At 39.7% G+C, this 21,817-nt stretch overlaps 1 protein-coding gene across 2 annotated transcripts in view; it reads right to left on the reverse strand.

Annotated features, from left to right (window-relative positions):
• The window catches only part of EYA1 (EYA transcriptional coactivator and phosphatase 1), a 186,067-nt gene that overhangs the window by 135,884 nt on the left and 28,366 nt on the right, over nt 1-21,817 (reverse strand). The window contains exons 4-7 of one of the 2 annotated variants that reach the window (XM_040261367.1): nt 19,286-19,363; nt 7,866-7,935; nt 7,395-7,540; nt 3,525-3,662 (exon numbers count right to left, since the gene is read on the reverse strand). In XM_040261367.1, coding sequence (XP_040117301.1) covers nt 3,525-3,662; nt 7,395-7,540; nt 7,866-7,935; nt 19,286-19,363 — 432 coding nt within the window. The remainder of the gene's footprint in view (nt 1-3,524; nt 3,663-7,394; nt 7,541-7,865; nt 7,936-19,285; nt 19,364-21,817) is intronic. The other variant, XM_040261368.1, reaches the window with a different exon arrangement.

The following is a 21,817-nucleotide window of genomic DNA, read 5'->3' on the forward strand; positions in this document are numbered from 1 at the left end:
GGGGACATATATATACACATACCTATGGCTAATTCATGTTGATGTATTGCAGAAACCAACATAATATTGTAAAATAATTATCCTCTAATTTTAAAAGATCTTGAATTTCTGCAATATGGCCACTTGATAATACAGTTATTGAAATAAACTTGAATAAATGAAAAATTATGAACTGTATCTCCAATATTAGGACATATGCCAAAACAAAAAAGCAAAAGATTAAAACTGCCTTAAAAAACAACTCTCAAGTGCTGCCTTTCTTGAATTCCCCAAGATACAACCCTGTTTTTACTTCTAATCCTTCTCAGACTGACAATTGAGCAAAATATAATAGTTATGTATGACTAAAAGAATGAGGTGAAAAAAGAAAAGACACAGAGTACATGTCTGATTTCTTAATGTTAGTGTTTCATTTCACCAACATAATAAGTTTACTATGACATACCATAAACGTTTCTAAACACTTACTCGCAATTTCTATACTCAGCGCACTGTGGATGGTAGCCAAGGGGCTGGCTGCACATGGGCTCAGCCCAGGAATCACACATGCAGGTAATCTCTCTTCTCTGGAGGGCACTTCACCTATTTCATTTGGACACTTAGGATCCACTTCTCCTTTGAGAGACCTGGATGCCCAGGGTAGAATGGGACCCACCACAGCACCCAACTTTTCCCCCTAACTCTCCCAAGACTCTGCAATTGCATAGTTCATTTATCTGTTTGTCTAGTTTCTCTCTACTTCACACAAATGAACTTTACAGACTTTGCTCACCTTATGAACCATTTCACTATTAAAGCCTAAGATGGTTCAATTCTTCAATGAAGTCTCATCACTTTCGGTTCTTTTTATCCCTTTACTCAACTGACATTTAGCATATACATATCCATAGTTCTTTCCCTAAGGCAGCTTTCAAGTTTTGGAATCAGGCACAAAGTAATATCCTTCTAACAATAAACATCATCCATTGTAAGACAGGTTTAACTTTGTAGCCATCAAGTATTTCAAAACTTTACAATTCAGCCCTTTTTATACCAAAGGCAAAACAAATATGAAAAGATTAATGGATCTGGTCCCATAAAATTTTAGCTTCCCCAAGCAGGGAAAAAAGCTCTTTAAAATGATAAATTGGAAATGTATCTATAAAACATTATGATAATGTTTTATAGAAAACATTATAAAATATAGAAATTTATAATGTTTTATAAAAAACATTATAAAATATAAAAAATATTTTATAGAAAAATATCTATAAAACATTACCAAAGTTTAAGAAGTGTAGTACAAGAAATAATAAAAGATGAACATTACGTTAGTAAAGAAAAAATGGTTTGTGAGCTCAACTTTCTAAAAATGCACATGAAAATAACAATAAAATCTCAGACCTTCCAATATGACAAATTTTAAAAAGTTAAATATTTAATGTGTTCACTCTAATTCACAACCCTTCCTTGTGTAAAAATGTTACAAATTACAAAGCCACACTTAAATTTACTCAAAGGGAATAATTAAGGATACACATAAGACATTTGTAGAATCGCTCTAGATGTCTGATAATGGATTAAATAAAATATCTATGAAACCATGCAGCCATTAAAATGATACTATAGAGTTTATTGATATGAAAAGATGTTTATGTGTGTTATTAAAAGAGCAGGTTGCTAAGTGTCTTCAAACAGATGAATGGATAAAGATGTCGTGTGTATGTACACGTGTACACACACACACACACACACACAGTGGAATACTACTCAGCCATAAAAAAGAATGAAATTTTGCCACTTGTAGCAACATGGATGGATTTGAAGGGCGTTATGACAAGTGAAATAAGTCAGACAGAGGAGGACAAATACTGTATAATATCAATTATGTGCTGCTGCTGCTGCTAAGTCGCTTCAGTCATGTCCGACTTTGTGCGATCCCATAGACGGCAGCCCACCAGGCTCCCCTGTCCCTGGGATTCTCCAGGCAAGAACACTGGATTGGGTTGCCATTTCCTTCTCCAATGCATGAAACTGAAAAGTGAAAGCGAAGTCGCTCAACATCACCTTAAAGTCACCTCAATATCAATTATATGTGGACTCTAATAAATAAAACTAGTGAATATATCAAAAAAGAAACAGACTCACAGATATAGGGAACAAACTAGTGCTTACCAGTGGGGAGAGGAAAGCGGGCCTACCCCTATCTTGTCCATTCCCCTTTTTCTCTCCCCACTGGTAACCACTAGTTTGTTCTCTTCATCTGTGACAGAGGAGCCTGGCAGGCTACAGTCCATAGGGTCACACAGAGTCAGACTCAACTGAAGCAACTCAGCACACACACATGCACGTGTATGTACACAGAGTACATGTACAACGCAGGGAATATAGCCAGCATTCTGTAGCAACTATAAATGAAATAGAACCTTTAAAAAGGCTAATCACTATGTTGCACAACTATAATTTATGTAATATTATATATCAACTACACTTCAATAAAGAAAAGCAAATAAAAATTTAAAACATAGATATTTAATTCTACTATAGCGTGTGCTCAATCGCTCAGTCATGTCTGGCTCTTGGCAACCCCATGGACTGTAGCCCACTAGTCTCCTCTGTCCATGGGATTTTCCAGGCAAGAATCCTGGAGTAAGTTGCTATTTTCTCCTCCAGGGAATCTTCCTGACCCAGGGATTGAACTCATGTCTCCAGCACTAGCAGACAGATTCTTCACCACTGTGCCACCTGGGAAGCAATTTGACTATAGTTTGGCGCTATTGAAAGGATATGATTTATTGAACTAATTAGTAGTAAATATATATATATATGTATATTAGGAGAGTGTTTAAATTATGCAAGAACAAATTTCAAGTACTTTACAGACACATTTGCATGACAATAATCTGCCAATTACAGTAACGCCTACTCTTGAAAGAGTCTGACAATATAAACTTTCAGCTGTCATCCTTATGATATGACATGTACTTAACATTATGTTTTGTCTACAGTTTCAAAATCAGAACCAAGGGATGGGTCCTTGGAAGCAATATCTTGAAGATACATTGAGTGGCTGTCAATTTGATCTCCTGGTCTTTGACAGATCATTTAGCCAACACTTATCACGGTTCCATTTCCAGAAATGTGATAATGAAGAAAACATAGCCCCTTGTAAAAAGCTGAATGGCCACAAGTGCCAGAGTTTTAGGATAGTCCACATTAGGATATTACATCATCGACTCCTACTTTTTTCCATTCCTTTTTCACTGATAGAAGCAAAGGCAGAAAACTTCAACGTCACAAAAAATTTTAGAGCTTTTTGAAAAAGAATGTTAGTGATCATCCTGTCTAATCCCTGGATGTTAAAAATAAGGAAATTTAGGCTCGGAGAATAGGTGTGTAAAGAGCCAAGTGAGAACCAGGCATCTTGCCTCCAAGCCCAGTCCACTTAGCATCATCCACAACTTTTACAGAATAGCAGGGTCCCTTTTAGAATCTAATTATCCTGTAGGGTTAATGAAAGGAGCGATGTCAGTATGTATACAGACCTTGCATCTGGTAGCTGTACGGTGCCTGTCCAGGTTGAGGGGTCCCAAAGCTTGTGCCATAGCTGAGAAATCCTGTCTGCCCAGGTGACTGAGATTGTGATAATCCACCTTCAGTCTTGATGCCTGCCCACAATGCACCTAAATCAGTTAGTGATAGCTTATCTATCTGTTCATTTTCAACAGCTGGTGAGTATACAAAAACACTCCCGTAGCTATCCAGTCACAAACTTTTCCCAGTATTATCTCAATAGCCAAGGCCAAACATGCTTAGAGAGAAATACCCTTAACTCTACCTTCAATTGAAAAAACAAAAAATAGGATTATGACAGATTTGAATGCCTATCTCCACTGTTCTTTTTTGTTTTTTTCCTGAATTCCATTTTTTTTAATAAAATTTAACTCCAGTGATTAGTTGTTACAAAATTCAGCTTCTGTAATTAATTGTGTTGTTTTACAAGAGTTTAAGATCATCTTTATAGTCCAGAAATGGTCATAATTAAAACGAACAATATTGTTCTAAACACTGTTACATTAATGTCAAAATCAAAATATTTTTTTCTAAAAAGTGATTAAGAGTCTCTAACCTCATAGCATTTAAAAAGTTTTTTCTTTACTCTTTCTACCACAATGGTGATTTTAGTACATATTTTCAGGTCAGAGGTAGCAATACTGGACATAGAACTAAGCAACACAGGAGGAAATCTTTGCCCAGGTATCCACAAAGTAAACACAAGGAAAGCAGAATAGTAAAGAATTCAGTCCTACAGAACAGCATGAAGGAAACCAATGGTTCCCTTTTTGCCTCTTGTAGTTTCAAGTATTTAGTCAAATATAATTTTTTAAGTGTAACCTAAAGTATACCTTTTTATGTATTTTTTAAAGTACACTTTTAAAAAATCACATAATATAAAAATAAAGTATTTGTGCCCCCAAGTACTTCCCAAAGTACCAGGCTGACATCCTAATTTCAGGACTTGGGTTTGGCAGCATCGTTGCACAAGCCTCAGACTTGGATCATAATTAAAGACAGTCATGAAAGTTAACAACTGTCTTTAATTCCCACAGAGGGAGGGGAGGAAAATGTCTGCCAAGAGAATTCACATTTTGGAATAATTTTACTTTGCACTTAAGATAAATAATATCTTTGGGATCTAGAATACACAGTAGTCTCACTGTTTATTTCCATTTTAGGGGAATTTCATCAGTAGAATGAATTTAGGTAACTTTCCTAAGGCAGTGGAAGAATCTGACTCTTGGCTGAGAGAGCTTACTCTAATTTCTGAAGTATCTCTAAACAACCTCATAATGGCCTTGCATCACAGTCTTAACACAACCTTAGCATTTAAAAAAATGTCACTTTCCCTGCAAAGGCAATCCCAAACCAATGAATAAGCCACACTTATAAATGGTCCCTGGAAAAACAGCTGCCCAAGACAGGTGGTTTGATGGCTCCAGAAACTCACTTCCTTTTCATAGGGTCACAATAGGGATTTTCTCCTCTCTTTCTGATGCTATACTGTTGTACTTTCAGTCTTCACCTGTGCCAGCTCTGTTTTCAGCCTGGAGGCTCAGAATAGGAATCTCTGTGGTAAGAACAGGTAAAGAAAAGCAGGAAGAGGTAGAAAATGCCCATAGCTACATCCATCTCCGTGGCTTCTAGCTAGAAGCTGGCAAACTCATCCCACTGGTTGACTCCATGCAGATCCAGTGAAGAATGGCATGACCCCTTCCTCCCCATTGCTCTTACTGTGAAAACATTTGCCTATCTTTTCTCACTGGGTCTAATTAAAAAGTCAGGGACACACGTCCTCAGAGATGGTCAGAATTCTAAGACCATCAGAATCTTAACTACCAGTTTAGGGTTAAAACCCATAAATTTAAATTATGTGCTTTTCTTCCAGGAGCAAACAGTGAAAAGAAAGCTGCCATATTTTTCCATGCCCTGGCCCAAGAAAAATAGAATGGCAGGCCAGAAGCACTAGGGCATCTCCTTGCCCTCAAGGCACAAAAAGAGAAGAAGGGGGGTGGATCAGGAAAGTGCTCAGGACTGAGAATCATTTATCCCCAGATTTATAAGCATGGAAGGCTCTGGGATCAAGTCCTTCACACTAAGCCTTACTCTCACCACTTTCCCAATACCCACCTACCATATGAAAATCCCCATTCTCACTTTACTAGCTGGGAGTATAACCTTAGAATGTCTGTTCATCTCACCCTACTGGACCAACTATTTCAAACAACAGAGATAACTGTTGATGGTTTAAAACTAGAGGAGTCCTTACCAAGAAACTGGCAAAGGGCCCAACCATGACTGAATGGGGAGGGGCAAAAAAAAAAAAACAAACCAAGAGAGTTGTGTGGGTAGCAGCCAAAGCAGTACCAGGAAAGGTACCTTCTCCTGGCAGCACTGATACATCTATAGTACTTGAATATTGTTTGCCTTAGAATATGCATTTATATTTCAAATCATCAGCTTACAAATAAAATTTGAGAATATAAATTGAGGGATTGCCTTAATTCACATTATAGAATTTGAAGTCACACAATTCAAATCATGGAATCCTCTTCCTCCTTCAGCACAAGAACAGTTTAAAAGTAAATTACAGATAATCTGATCTATATTTAACATCATTTTGAGAAACTCAGCGAAGTCATGGAAATGAAAGATCATTCTAGGAAGCCCGTTTGATGGCTGTTTATAAGTCTAGTTGAAAAACACTTCACTGGATCACATTCAGTTGTGATCTTTTTAAAATAAAACTATAAAAGCTGAAGTAATATATAATTTAGATTTTCATTTCTATAAAATGTATATATGGGAAATTTGCCTGGGGTAAAGACAGGACAAAAAAAAAAAAACAAAGATAATTCACCTTCTAATGATCAATGAAATACCTAAAGAAGAACATTATTTGTTTCAACATACTGAGAAGATTATGAAACAACAATAGCAGCAGAAGCAAAATTAGAATATTGATCACAAAATAATCCACTAGTCTTTTCTTTCAGTCGTTGCTTCTAAAATTTCATGTATTTTTTTTCTGGATCACTAGGTTTTATTTATTTTGTAATAAAATGCCAATAATTCATTTTTTTATATTCCAACAAGTTGCAATTTGTTTAAGATTATAGCTACCATTTCATGGAAAAGAAGGTATTTTTGGAATCCTAAGATTTTTAAGAATTAAACTCTGAAGTTTGGCTGGCTTTATTTTTAATTTACAGGTATTGACCCTGTTAACAATTGAGTTAAATTACACCAAGATAAAAATAATCTCCAGGTGAGAGGGAACAAATAAGGATGTGAGCTTTCAATGTTTTCTGATTGGGCTCTTTAAAGTGCAGCCCAAGCCACGATAGGATCACTTTTCCTAGTGGCTGATAACGCTGACATATGAGACGACTACTCCCATCAAGTTTTGAGCCAGGGTTTGTTGAATGTGGCTTGTACTTCTCTAATCATAGCTCAGCACCTGATAAATAGGAAATGAATCTTCACCCCCAAAAGACTTCATTCACAGAAGTTTTATCAGAAATATGCACCAGAATACTTTGGATTCCCGAACCAAGTGTTCAAATGGCAAATTAAGAATTGAGGAATGGGGGAAAGTAAATGGGGGAAAAAAAAAACAAAGCAAAAGAGCATGTGAACCATGCTATCTATCTGCCACTTCTGACCTCAAGATAAGTGGCCACCCCTTCTTACAATGTTCATTAGAAACAATCATATTAAGAATTCAGACACAAAAGGTGATAACCCTTTCTCAAGTGACCAAGAGCTCCATCTCCATATATCACTCCTGTGACACTTTCACACGTACAGGTGTGCCCACTAGGCAACACCACTGCTAAAGCAACGGGATTACTCACCATAGGAGGAGATTCCATAGGGCTGTCCTGGCTGTGGGTACGTGGCATAGGCTGTAGCTTGCTGCATTCCTGTAGTAAACTGTGTTTGCCCATATGCAGCCATAGTTTGTGAGGAAGGGGTAGGAAGAATATGTGGGTATGGTCTGCTATTTGTCAGAAATGACAGAAAATAGAAAGCCCATGCATTAGATGGAAACATGCAAGGTAACTGATTAACAACCAAATCACAAATTCTAGTTAAAGACTGTTTCTTCATGTATAATCTTCAACTATCATAGACAAAGTACCGAAATATTTCAGTGTCCTTCCTAGGTGATGCTCCAAATAAATTTACGTAAGTACACTTAAGTCTCAATGAAACACACTTTAGTTTAACTTCAGATGTAACATGTGGGCACCAGACCTGACTAGAAATAAGGTAAAAGACTACTCGGAAAAGTTATCTATTGATTAAGAGAAAATACATCTTACTTGGAAGGATAAATCTGTGGTGGGGAGAACTGATGAGTTGGTCTTGGGCTGAAGCTGCTGCTCCCAATGGCTGGAAAAGAAAAATAATGCACAATCATGAAAGAAAAACACAAAATATGTGTTTGATAACACTGATAGACCACATGACATCATAGACCTTTCTGACCTGCGGAAATAGTAATTTCCTAAGTTGACATAATAGAAAGTTAGACTATACTAAGGAACCTACAGACATTGATTAAGTGACTCTGATTTGACATCAACTCTTGGAAAATATACTCACAATCCTCTTAAATACCAGCCAGTGATGACTTTTACAGCGGCAATACTTTAAGAGCACAGGGAGTGCTGGCTGCTGTTTGGAACAATGCACCGAGAGGCAGGGGATGGACAGGGCTAGGCAGGACTGGAAAGTCCTCTGGTCTATTGTTCAGACTCAAGGGGAAACACACCCCTGAGACCACGGTACCAAGAAACACAGTCTAGTCTCTCAAAAGAGTAGAAATAGGACAGATTCTCATTTTCCCGCACTGATTCAGCTATTTTTTAAAATAAAAATGCATTCCTATATGAAATTTCTCAAGTTGCAAACTCAGCCTGTCATTTTCTTGCTTGGAGGTGGATGTTCCTTTGCCTTTCAGAGATATGTAATCCACTTCAGTGTCCAAGTCACAAAGTTGTGTTTTTGTATTTTTTTTTAAAGAGAGTATTTAAGCATTCAAGCAGAATTTCATTTCTTTTTAATCACACAGACTTGACTCAGTAAGTCTCAGAAATGCACTAAACTCTCTTAGCAAATATTCTACACTCATTCTGAACTAAAGAAGCAAAAAGACATACTTTTTGCTAACACAAGACCTTAAAATGTTAATTCTTGGTTTCTATTTATGTACATAACTATCTACATGCATTTATCTATACACTTATTTACATACACACATTTACATATATGTACACATTTATATATGTATTGCCCCCTTTACCCTCAAATTCTTCCTGTTCTTTTCCTGGCGAAGGTGCATCTATGCATTGGGTACAATTATTATATGATGTAATATGTTTGCTTTCTTTTTCTACTAATAATCACTGCAGAGGTTCTTATTATATTCTACATTAAGACTCTTTGTAAACTTCCACACACTCCAAGTTTTATATATTTCCACAACATCACATCAATACAGTTATGTTTTTCAAAAATGTAATTTTCTAGCTTGTATTCCAGAGAATAGTGGTGGATTTGCATTAGAATCTCAAAATCTATGACTAATCCTTTCCCAGTAAAGCAGACTGGCCTAACACAGTGACAAGAGAATAGCTGGAGATCAGTATTACTCTTCCGAGTTGCTAGATTTCAACCCTTTGGCTGTTGGTCTGCAAGAGACAGAGGCCATATGAACAAGAGAAGGCCAGCTAGCCCAGCTGGTGTCCCCTCCCTCGTCTCTTGGCACATGTTGGGTTACCACTCTGTTCCAGGCACTGAGCTCCATGCTGCAGACACAAACATGCAAAGACAAGTCTTGGGTGTCACACGTGGGGAGGCCAACACAAATAGCCACGAGAGGACAAGTTAAATATTGCAATTTATAGAAGGGAGAGGTTAGTGAAGGAACGCTTGGACCACAAGTGCTGCCACTGCCTGGGTCACCTATGACTACAGTCTTTCTACTCCCCTCTTCTAGGCCTGGAAAGAGACCAAGGGCAGAGTAGATTTACCCAGTAGAGTTGCTGGAGGGGCAGTATCTTCCCTGGATAATTACAGATGGAAAGGAAGTTTTTAAAAAATGAAACGACAACACAAGTATGTACTATAACACACAATGAACCCCAAAGCCGTCTGATGATAGAAGCCACAGAAAATCCCTTTTATTCTTTTCAAGCTCTATCCCTGTGTTTTTCAAATTGTGGGTCATGACCCAAGAAAAGACCCATGAATTCAACTTAATAGGCTCTTAAATTCATCTTAATAGGCTCCACTCAATAATTTTGTTTTTACAAACAGAATAGTAGAAGCTATCAGCATTATTACACAGAGTAAGGTAGGTTTGGAGAGGCTTTGATTTAGATTATATGCATCCTCTATGTGTGTACAAATGAGGAAAGATTTAGGAGGCTACAGAGTATGGTAACACAAGCATGGGTTCTGGAATCAGAATTTAATTTCAGCTCAGATTCAAGATCCAACTCTTCTGTGCGGTCTTAGTCAAGTTGTTTGTTCCCTCTACGCCTTGACAGAACTTCACAGGTGATTCAGTGGTAAGGAGCTGTCTCCCAAAGCAGGAGACTCAGGTTCGATTTCTGCGTTGGGAAGATCCCCTAGAGGAGGGCATGACAACCCAACTCCAGTGTTCTTGCCTGGAGAATCCCATGCATGAAGAGCCTGGCGGGCTGCAGTCCATGGGATCGAGAAAGAGTCAGACACAACTTAGCAGCTAAACAACAACAAAGCCTTGACATGTTCTCATGTAAAATGATGGTACTACTACTACCCACACCAATAGGCTGGCTATGAGGACTAAATGAAATAATGACAAAAGTGAATAATACAAAGTTTGTGTAAGAAATGCTTACCATCTCAGATTCCTAAATTCCCACTATCTTTGCCCTATATCTGCCCCTCCTTTTGTATTTTTAAGTCCACTCAAAGGACAGTATCACCATCTATAATATTCAGTAAAATGCTTAAAAACAGGATTCTTTGTCCCCATTTTATATATGGGGCTAGAAATTAAGTAACACGTCCAAACAAATAAGAAGGTTGGTATTTGAACTCATATCTGCTGATTCTTTCCACCCAAACATGCAATCTCCTCAACCCCTTCTTAGAAATCAGAAACCTCAGAATCATCCTATCCCCCTCCCCACATTACATAACTCTCAAGCCAACCACCCCAAACTGGAAGAACCTGCTGAGCGGTCCTGCATTCTCCATTCCTACCCTCCAATCCTGGGGTGGGTTCTCAGTAAGTCTTCCCTGGCCTGGATCAATAGCCATTGAGCTACTCTCCCTGTATTCTATCCCTGCCCTTTGACTCTCACTACTGCCACCATATTGATCTTCCCTACATGGCAACTGCATGTCCATTCTCCAGCTTACAACGTCTCAACTCCACTCACATTATCCATAGAAAAGAAAAAGAAGATCCATGGCGGAATGCATCAAGATATTGAAGAGTCCACCCACCCGTCGGTTTAGTTACACAGCATCCCTGGACTTGAGAACTGCCCATGCATGCCATGTATTTTCCCATCTGCCTTGGTTGCTCTTCATGTCAGACCCTACTGCCTCTTCTTTCCTCTGCTTGTCAAACACTCACTCCTCCACTGGGACTAAAACATCATTTTCTCTTTAGGATAATGTCTTCCTCCCCTGTACTTTTTGGAATGTTGTAAACACTGGCAATGTGATGCTTAACCACACTAACACACACTGGCATGATGGTTAGTGTATGTAAGGTATAGGTGTTAGTTTCCTCTGCTAACCACAAGCTTCTGGGGTCAAGGACCTCCTATTCTCCTTTGTTTCCTGGTACCTGATAGGGCCCAGCATGTGGTGGTGGTGGTAGTAGTAGTAGTAGGGGTGTGTGTGTGTGTGTGTGTGTGTGTTAGTCGCTCAGTCAGACTCTTTGTGACCCCATGGGACTGTACCCCTGGGGGGTACAGGCTCCTGTACCCCCCAGGCTCCTCTGTCCTGGTTTCTCCAGGCAAGATTACTGGAGTGGGTAACCAGTCCCTTCTCCAGGAGTTCTTCCCAACGCAGGGGTCAAACCTGGGGCTCTTGCATGCAGGCAGGTTCTTTACCATCTGAGCCACCAGGGAAGCCCTCAGCATGTGCTAAGTTATCAATAAACAATGTGTGTTTAATGAGACTGTGAAGTTTAGGTCAAAGGCAAAGTAGAATTTTTAAAATCATAATGACATGAAAGTTGTTATTTTAAGTTATTTATAGATATAACATATAATGTAAATGGGAATCAATAGTCTTCCTTAATAGATGCAAATAAGAGCGTATAATGTTGCCCACGTGTCCTGCTATTTCTGTGTGCCCTTAAAACTATTGACCATGTAATGCCCTATGAACAGCCACATCCTTGGGGCTTTCTCATTCAGACCCCCATGATCTCTATGTAGCCTAAGGTCAAGAATCTTCTGCCTTCTACCTACAGTACTTTTTCTCTTAGTTGCCTAAAACACTTTTAACTTTTTTAAAAAACAATAGTCAAAGAATTCAGATTAATTGCAATTTCATGAGACCAGAATAGCCTAAGGCAAAAAGAATGCTCCCAGGCCATTTATCAAGGTAAGTAAAATGGCCCTCACACCGTAGGTGAACTGCACAGGATGCAGGCCAGAGCCCTGGGACAGAGGGACAGTGGCTCCTTCTCTGCTATGGCACACTTGTTTCCTATCACTTCACACTTTCTCCTACCTCTCATGTGCAAATTAAAGAAGCTCCCCAAATACTACTGCAGGAAGGGAGAGGAGAAGGACCTGAGGCAAGTAAAATCCACAAGCTGGAGATCCTTTGAAAAGGTTGATAGAAATCTCAAAATTAGCAAGTCCTCAGTTCAGAGCTCCCAGGAGCCTCCTCTGGGTCATTCAAAATCATTCAGCTGGACAATCAGCTCAAAAGCCTAAAAGCAACTTCTAATTCTCCTCTTTCCCACATATCCTTTTATCTTAAGTCCAGCCAGCTCTCCCTCCCAAATATAAGCTAATGGTGACAACTTCCTTTCTCTCATCTGCCAACTATTCCAATCACCAATGCTGGCTGTGGCCAGAGGAAAGGACAGCTAGGATACCTCCCCTTCCCTCCTTTTCCCTCCACGGAGGATCCTGGCACAATATATTCTGCCTTGGTGGCTCCTCCAGGAGGCATGTGAGCTAACATGTTCTTCCAACATCATCTTCTGAACTAGGAAACACTGGTCTCCCTGTTTCTCCTTACCTTCTCCTCACTCTTCTCCTAAAGAGAATGTTCTACATGACAAACAGTGACCTCTTAAAAACATTAATTAGATCATCACATCACAACCCCCACTTGCCCTCAACTCCAAGTCCTGTTATCCTCCTATTTCACTTCAATTAACCCAAACTTATTCCCTCACTTCCCTAAGAGCTCTGCTCCAACACCCTCTCCTCAGAGGAAGCCTCTCTCTAGAAGAGACCCCCTACCCCCACTCTTCACTATAGACATCGATCTGCTTTTGTTTTCTTCAGAGCACTTTTCACTGCCTATTTATTTACACTGCTACTTATCTACTGATCATCTGTCTCTCCCCCAAGAATGAAAGCTCCATGAAAACAGTGACCTGCTTATTTTTTTACCGCTATATTGGCCCACAGCCTAGCACACCGCCTAGCACACAGTAGGTGCTCAACACATAACTGTTGAATGAATGAATCAGATCCCCAAAGGTAGATCTTTCTGTGAACAAAGAAATCATATTTTGTCACACAAGATATTTTATTCTCCTCCAGAAATTTCCAATTTTCAAATACATCAGACATCAACTTTATATAATCAATATCAACTGGCATGATGAAAACAAATGAATAACAAATCTGGGCTTTGTGGAAGTGGAAGCAGCAGCAGGTAAAGATATTTTGCAATCCCTCCAAGCACATTATTTTCAACTGCAATTGTTCTCAACATTTAAATCATTAAAGTATTGCTTTTCATTGGTCATTTTCATGACTGTATTTTAAAAACATAAACATTTAAATCATCGATGTATTGCTTTTCATTGGTCATTCTCATCACTGTATTTTAAAAATGTAATAAACAACCTTGCATTTTTCAATTCAGCCACACGCATTGGAAAATCAACCTCTCTCCTCTCAGTCTCCCCACACCAGGATACCTGGTGATTTCCCTGGAAAAGAGTGAACCTCGCTGCCTCCTTAGAGATTTAAGATGCTAGAGCTCACTGAAGGACACAGGTGGAAATAGCTATTACCCATGTCAGGATGACTCTACTTCTTCATTACTTTTGATATCCATCTCCTTAAGATACCCTGAATATTTGAGACGTGAATTTTTACGCTATCATGGAGAAGGAAGCAGGCATGGTGACCACAGAGATAAAGACCATCTTGGAGTTAATGCCTGGAGATTCCTTTCTCCAGCCTCCTCTTCCCTTAGAAACCCTAAGTCCTATTCATAGTCACTCCAGCATGCCATGGTTTTTGCATCTTTACTCATGAAAGAGAGGGAGGGAGAGAGTAGGGGAAGGAGGATAGGAGGAGGAAGAGGAAGAGAGAAGGGAAGAGAAAAACTAAAAGACAATAGAAAATGAAGGTCCATCCCCATGTTGTTCTGTATCTGCTATGCTTTGACCCAATTCCCCAGCTCACGTGATCCTTTCCTCTGTGTCCAACAATCAATCTATGGCAAACAAGATCCTCCATAGCTTCAGTCTCTTCACCAAACAATCTCTCCACCTTCCACTAAGCCCGCCTTCAAGGCCCTAACTTTTTTTGCATATCTTTTCCCAGTAGAGAAAAGATATCCTTTTTTGCATATCCTTCTTCCAGATTCCAGAATCATAAAGACCTGAAAATACATCTTCCTTGTTGTTTCTCCCAAACCATTGTTTTTCTGCTGTCCCAGGAAATCTTCCCTTCTCTGAAGTTCATGACAACCCTTTAACACTTCCATGAATGACCCATCACCTAAGAACTTCCTGGAGTTTATCAAAAACTAGTATTTGACTGTGTCCTGACATATCCCAATGTTATCTTGGGTCATGCATCCAGTGCTTTCTCATTCAGTCTTGGCCTCAACTCTGGTCTTCTACTCTGGTCAACCATCAAGCTCAAGACTACATCATGGACTTCCTTCTCCATTCCAGTCTTAAACCACAACAGCACCAACTGATTCATTTGTTTATTTACAAACATGTACTGACCACTGCCCATGGACTCCAATCCATGATGGCCACTGGGACGGTAAGTGTGAACAAGACAAAAGAATCTCTACTCTCACAGGGCCATGGTTTAGCGGAGGAAGTGAAGTGAGTGAAAGTTGATCAGTTATGTCCAACTCTTTGCGACCCCATGGGCTGTATAATTCATGGAATTCTCCAGCCCAGAATACTGGAGTGGGTAGCCATTCCCTTCTCCAGGGGATCTTCCCAACCAACCCAGGGACTGAACCCAGCTCTCCCACACTGCAGGCAGCTTCTTTGCCATCTGAACCACCAGGGAAGCCTGGTGGAGGAAAGATGATGCCAAATCATTTTTAAAGGGCTGATAAAGGCTAAGGAAAGGAAGTACAGAGGACCAACTCCAGAAGCATGAGGTGGGGACCTGAGTTTTGAGATTAAAGAAGAAACATCCTCTTTCCACAGAATTTTCATTCCTTATTCCCATCTTATCTGTTCTCCAAGCCATCAAGAGAGGCAGAACCCCTGACATGTTATATTCTCTCAATCTATTATCCCCTTCCTTCACTCTTTTCTACCTATTCTAGGTAGGCAAACAGTTATTTGAAAGTAGTCTTTCACTGATGCCCTCAGTTCTCTTCTCATATTGAGTCCCTTCAGAGAATAAAGTAGAAGCCGTCATTCATTCATGTATTCAAAATTTACCTAGTAAATATCTGAGTGCCTGTGTTGTTAAAGTGTTAGTCACTCAGTCATGTTGACTCTTTTGTGGCCCCATGATCTATAGATCACCAGGGAAGTCCATGGGATTCCCCAGGCAAGAATATTGGAGTGGGTTGCCATTCCCTTCCCCAGGGCATCTTCCTGACCCAGGGATCGAATTCAGGTCTCCTTCACTGCAGGCAGATTCTCTACTGTCTGACCATGAGGGGACCCCAATCTGACTACCTAACAAATGCCAGGTACTTTTGCAGGTGTCAGGAATACAAATGAATAAAAGAAGACTGAATCCCTGCCATTGCAAGCTTACATTCTGATGGGGTTGAGAGACCAACAATAACCCTAATGCACAACTGAACGCTATCGTTTGTCAACGGTTCTGTGCGTCATTTGGTGGACAGGAGATTCAGCATTTAGAGAGATCAGAAGTCTAGAGTGAGAGTTCTGTAACACTGAGTAGGGTGGTCAGAGTGGGTGTCATCAAAAAGGTGGGATGTGAAGGTCAGGCAGGGATGGAGTCAGGCAGGTACCTAAGGAGGTACCTGGCAGCGGACTGCCCTTGCAGAGACCCTGATTAGAGGAAGGGCAGGAGGCAAGGGAGGCAGGCAATAGGATCTGCTGGGCTTGCAAGCTCATTGTAAGGATTCACTTTTCATCCAAAGATGAATGGGAGCTGCTGGAGGGTTTGAACAGAGGAAACAGGCAGGAATTCCCTCACTATCTTGCCTCCTCCTCTTCCTCTTCAAACTCATCTCCATTACTTCCCATTCATCTTTCCCGAGGTTTCTGTGGAAAAGCTATTCTTTTCTAGGCTGATTCACTCCTGTTTTGAATGTAAGCCATTGCTATCTCATCAGGATTGCCTCTACCTTTCACCCCTGCCTCTATAAAGTTCATATTGGCATCCCAGACCACCCCGACCTTCTAAATGTCATCATCAACCCTTCAACCCTCTTTCTAATGGACCATCATCTCTTCTTTTACTACCTATGGACGTGAAAGACATTTTTCTCTTCCCTGTCTCCACTTTCTCATTAAGTCACTCATTCATTCAATAAACTTTATGAGAACATACTACCTGTGAGGAACTATGCTGAAGACACAGAGGCGGTGCACATGCGCCAGTGGGCACAAGGGGAAATGAAGATCGCTCATCCACTTTGTCCACTAAAACTGCTAAATCCATCCATTCTTCTCATTTTTTAACTTTCCTATTTTGAAATAATTTGACAATTGCAGAAAAGTTGCAAGAAGGGTAGAAAAACTTCCCAGACATCTTTCACCCAAACTTCCCAAATGGTAACATTTTCTGAGATTAGCTTTTATTCTCTGTCTTTATATATGTGTGTGTGTGCATGTATGCACCTGTACAGCTCACATTTTTTGGAGCTGTGGATATGATACCTCTTTACACATAAATATTTAGTGCATATTTCTTAAAAACAAGAAATTTCTTCACCACAGGACTGTGATAAAAATCAGGAAAAACACTGATGCAATGCAATACCATTATTCATAGATACTGTGGGATTCATAAGTAATTTGGGATTATTCATAGATACTTTGAGAAAATGTGGTAATCATGTCTTTGCAGTATGTGATTCTTGTACTTTAAAATGATGCCTTTTTAAAAGTATGACTTTTATACATATGCTGTGCAAAAAAATCATGAAAAAGGCAGAATGAATAAAATTTCTTGTTCACCATCAACTCCCAGAACTTGCTCAAACTTGTGTCCATTGAATGGGTGATGCCATCCTACCATCTCATCCTCTGTCGTCTCCTCCTCTTCCTGCCTTCAATCTTTCCCAGCATTAGGGTCTTTTCTAATGAGTCAGGGTCTATTCTGAGTCAGTTCTTTGCATCAGATGGCCAAAGTATTGGAGCTTCAGCATCAGTCCTTCCAATGAATATTGCCAGCACCCTATTTCATATCTTCACTATTTCTTGTCCAGATGAAAGAAAAAAACAAAAACAAAAACCCCTAACTGTTCTCTATGCTTCTGTTCCCCAGCCTTCCTTTCATTCTGCCCAAGTCATTCCATACGGGAATATGATCATGCAACACTCTTCCTCTGGGGCCACCATGGCACTCAGGATAAAACACACACACCATATGAAACACACCTGCCTGTTTCGATTCTGGCCCCCGTCTCCCTGTGCAGCACCCCCACCACCACTCACACCAGACACAGCAAGAATGTCCATCAGCGGCTCCTCCAAGTTCCACGCCTCTTTGCCTTGGTCTCCTCCCATGGAATGTGCCATCCGTCCAGCTTCCTCATCCTCAATTCTATGTGTGTTTTATTGCTACTCATTCTTAAAGGCTGAGCGTTGGCATCTCCTCCAGAAAACCTTCCCTGACCAGCCCACTCCAACTCGGTTTCTTCCTGGGTGTTCTCAGGGGTTCCCAGGCTTCCCTCTGGCATTATTGAGCTGAACTGTGATGGCCTGGTGATTAGGTTGCCCTATTAAGCCACAAGCCGGGACCGTTCTCACACATCTTTGAATCCATAATAGCACTAAGCACACTGCTTGACATGAGTCAAATTCCAGTACATGCTTTATGAAAGAACTATAGGTATAACATTTTATTTCCTATTGCCTCTAGCTGGTACCATCAGCATAAAAGTTGTGCATCTGCAGTTTGTTTTATATCTACATATAACTCTTTTTAGTTGTGGTATATGTGAAATGATCTGGAGAGCTGGATGAACTCAACCACAAATTTACAAAAGTAGAGCATTTCCAATGGAGAGCTTTTATGAACCCAGCAGACAACCTGAGGAGGGTTAAAATTTGAAGAATTACTTCTGATAAAAATGATTTTTTAATGGAAAGAGTCCAAGCTGGGTAATTTGACAAAGATAAACTCAAATCTTCACAGTGAAGATATTATCACAGCCACTTTTTTTTAATCAAGAATTTCAATATAATGGAGGTGAAACACAAATATTTTGTTTGTTGGAGGCGGACTTTATTAATGTGAAAGAGATGAAAAACCAACTTAAGGATCTAAAGCTGCTTTACAAAGTCTAATCTCTAGTGGATATGACATTTACTTAGGAGGATGACTTGACAAGTCAGTTTAGTGGGTATCAGAAGCCAGTATTTTGCTTGATTAGAAAAATCACACAGGAACTTCCCTGGTGGTCCAATGGCAAAGACCCATGCTCCCCGTGCAGGCAGCCCAGGTTTGATCCCTGGCCAGGTTCCCTTGTGGCTCAGCTGGTAAAGAATCCACCTGCAATGTGGGAGACCTGGGTTCGATCCCTGTGTTGGGAAGAGCCCCTGGAGAAGGGAAAGGCTACCCACTCCAAGATTCTGACCTAGAGAATTCCACAGACTGCATAGTCCACGGGGTCACAAAGAGTCGGACACGACTGAGCGGCTTTCAGGGAACTAGAGTCCACGTGCTGCAACTAAGAGTTTGCATGCTTCAACTAAAGATCCCACATGCCACACAGCAAAGACCAAAGAGCCCGCGTGCCGCAACTGAGACCCGGCACAGGCAAATAAATAAATAAATAGTTTCTGAAAGAAAAATCACACAGATGAGAGACAAAAGGAGTCATTAACATAATAAGGATAATTTAGAGATAGAACTGCACCCATTTTGATTTTTTCTCCAAAATTTTCAGCATCACAGTAAATAAAAACATCAGAATTGCAAACATGTGACTCTGAGAAAAACTAGACAGTATTACATAGAGAATCTACACATATATATGCGTCTACACACATATATTTGTACATATATAAACCATGAAAAATAATGTTTCATATTAATGTGAAAATCTAATATTTATTCCTTACCTGAACCTGAGAAATTGTCTAAAGACCCGTCTGCTGTTGTTGAAACTATTTCACTGCTGCTCATTGGCTCTGTTTTAACTACAAAAATAAACAACATATGTCATGTATCCAATTAACAGTTATTTGTAAAGGCACAGTAGAGAAGATATAACATGCAAAATAGTTTTAAGAAAATAATCTAAAAATCAACTCTTTCATATTAGTATATAAATCAGATTGATATTCCTAATAGAGTCTTTTTAAAAGAAATTCACCTTAAGTTTTTCTAAGAAACCTACTGTGACAAGTAACTTTTAAAAGAAACACTTTAAACTAAAAGTTGCTTTCTTAGTTATCCAGCATGGCTGAAAAACAGAGTGCTCACTTTAATGGATTATTACCACCCTGCCACACCAAGCCACCAATTCATCAATGTCTAATATACACTTAGTACCAAAACAACACTAAATATAAATGAAGCATAAATAAAATTTTCCACTTAAAAAATAATAATTATAGCGACAGTTTGTGGAAAATATAACCTTTGGTAAAGTCCCTTGGGTCTATGGACTTCCCTCATGGCTCAGATGGTAAAGCGTCTGTCTACAATGTGGGAGACCTGGGTTCGACTCCTGGGTTGGGAAGATCCCCTGGAGAAGGAAATGGCAATCCATTCCAGGACTATTGCCTGGAAAATCCCATGGACAGAGGAGCCTGGTAGGCTACAGTCCATGGGGTCACAAAGAGTCGGACACAACTAAGCGATTTCACTCACTCACTCAGGTCTATAAACTAAAGTGAAAGTGAAAGTGAAGTTCACTTTCACTTTATAGACCCGAGTGAGTGAGTGAGTGAGTTAAATGGCTCAGTCGTGTCGGACTCTTTGCGACCTGTGGACTGTAGCCCACCAAGCTCCTCCGTCCATGGGATTCTCCAGGCAAGAATACTGGAGTGGGTTGCCGTTTCCTTCTCCAGGGGATCTTCCCGACCCAGGGATCGAATCCAGGTCTCCCACATTGCAGGCAGACGCTTTAACCTCTGCACCACCAGGGAAGGCTAAAGACATTTATATTTATGCTATTGGTTCTCCAAAGCAAATCCACTCTACTGTTATAGTGATGGGATTATTACAGATAAGCCAGATCACCTCTGGATCCTTTTTCTCCTAGTTTTACATTTTTTAAAATAAAAAGGTAGAGCCATTGTTTTCCCTAGAAATTACTAGCAAAGTGCTATCATTGGGATTTTCCCAGCCCACTTTGTGGAAGTTATACATCCCTATTAACAGGCTTTCAAAAAGAGTGTAACAATATTTTAGAGGTTACCTAAAAATCAATAACATGTATCCCAAAATGAAAGCCACAACAAGAGAATATTTGGGGAGGCTTCTCTCACCATGTAAATACATTCTGGAATGGGGAAAGATGATAGAGAAAAATGCAGCTTTTCCTTCACTTAACACTGCCAATCTCATATAAACATAAGGCAAAGGACAAATTCACCCTCTTGGGCCTTCAAATCTTTCACTTGTGCATAATGAGTAGTTTAAAATAAACATTATGAATAGTTGCAGCAGATAGTTACTTTCAAAAAATTAATTATTTAGACTATCTCTGAACCAAGTTGAAAAATAAAATTAGTTCAAAACATTAATTATTTAGACTCTCTCCTAAACCAAGTTGAGTCCAAAGGAAATCACTTCAACTGACTATTCTAATGTAGAACAAACAATAGTGTGATTGAAGTTTGCACTTTTCTACTTCTTTTAGATTGGAAGTCTTAGTTGATGCTAATAAATTCTGATATAAGCCTGTATTTCCTTCTTCTCTTCACTCCTCCATGAAACTTAACAGTATTGCTCTTCATACTCATTACTGCCACAGATTCAAGAAGCCAGAGAAACCTGTGCTGGTGCAGTTTCCTGCTCACTTCCCCACATCCTTATCTTATTGCTTTAAAAAGAACTCATATAATGCCCTGTACATACAAAGCAATAGTTATATTTCACTCTGTACTTGACAGATTACCACTGGGATCTGAACTTAGTACCAAATATCACATGACCAGAAAAAGACCAGAGCTATGCCCAAGAATAATAGGTCCTAAAAGCACCTACTATGTGTGAGAGTCTTTACAGACATTCTAATTAATCCCTTTAAATAATTCTACAAGTAGATCTCAGAAGACAAACACAAACTCTCCAGTTTCACATGCAAAACTGAAATCAGAGATATAAGGCAATTGCCCAAGTGGCTGAAATGGGATTTCATGTTAGCTATTTTTTATTCCAAGGCTGAAAACACTGGCAGTTAAGTGGCACATCCCAATAACAAGCTACTTGACAACACAGCACAGCAATGGAGGCATTGCCACCCTCTGTAGACATAACGGGAAGCAAAACTCCTACAGTCCTTGTATTCCTGGAGTGTTAATGCTTCCAGGCCAGAGAACTCACTGGCAGATCTCAAGTGGAAGGTCCACACTCACCTGGCTGCCTGGGAAAGATGGTGAGGAAGAAATTTACAGTGTGAGATGTTAGCCCAGGCGACTCCT

The sequence above is a fragment of the Oryx dammah genome, unplaced genomic scaffold (genome assembly GCF_014754425.2).
Source record: "Oryx dammah isolate SB20612 unplaced genomic scaffold, SCBI_Odam_1.1 HiC_scaffold_19, whole genome shotgun sequence".
Classification (NCBI taxonomy): Eukaryota; Metazoa; Chordata; class Mammalia; order Artiodactyla; family Bovidae; genus Oryx; species Oryx dammah.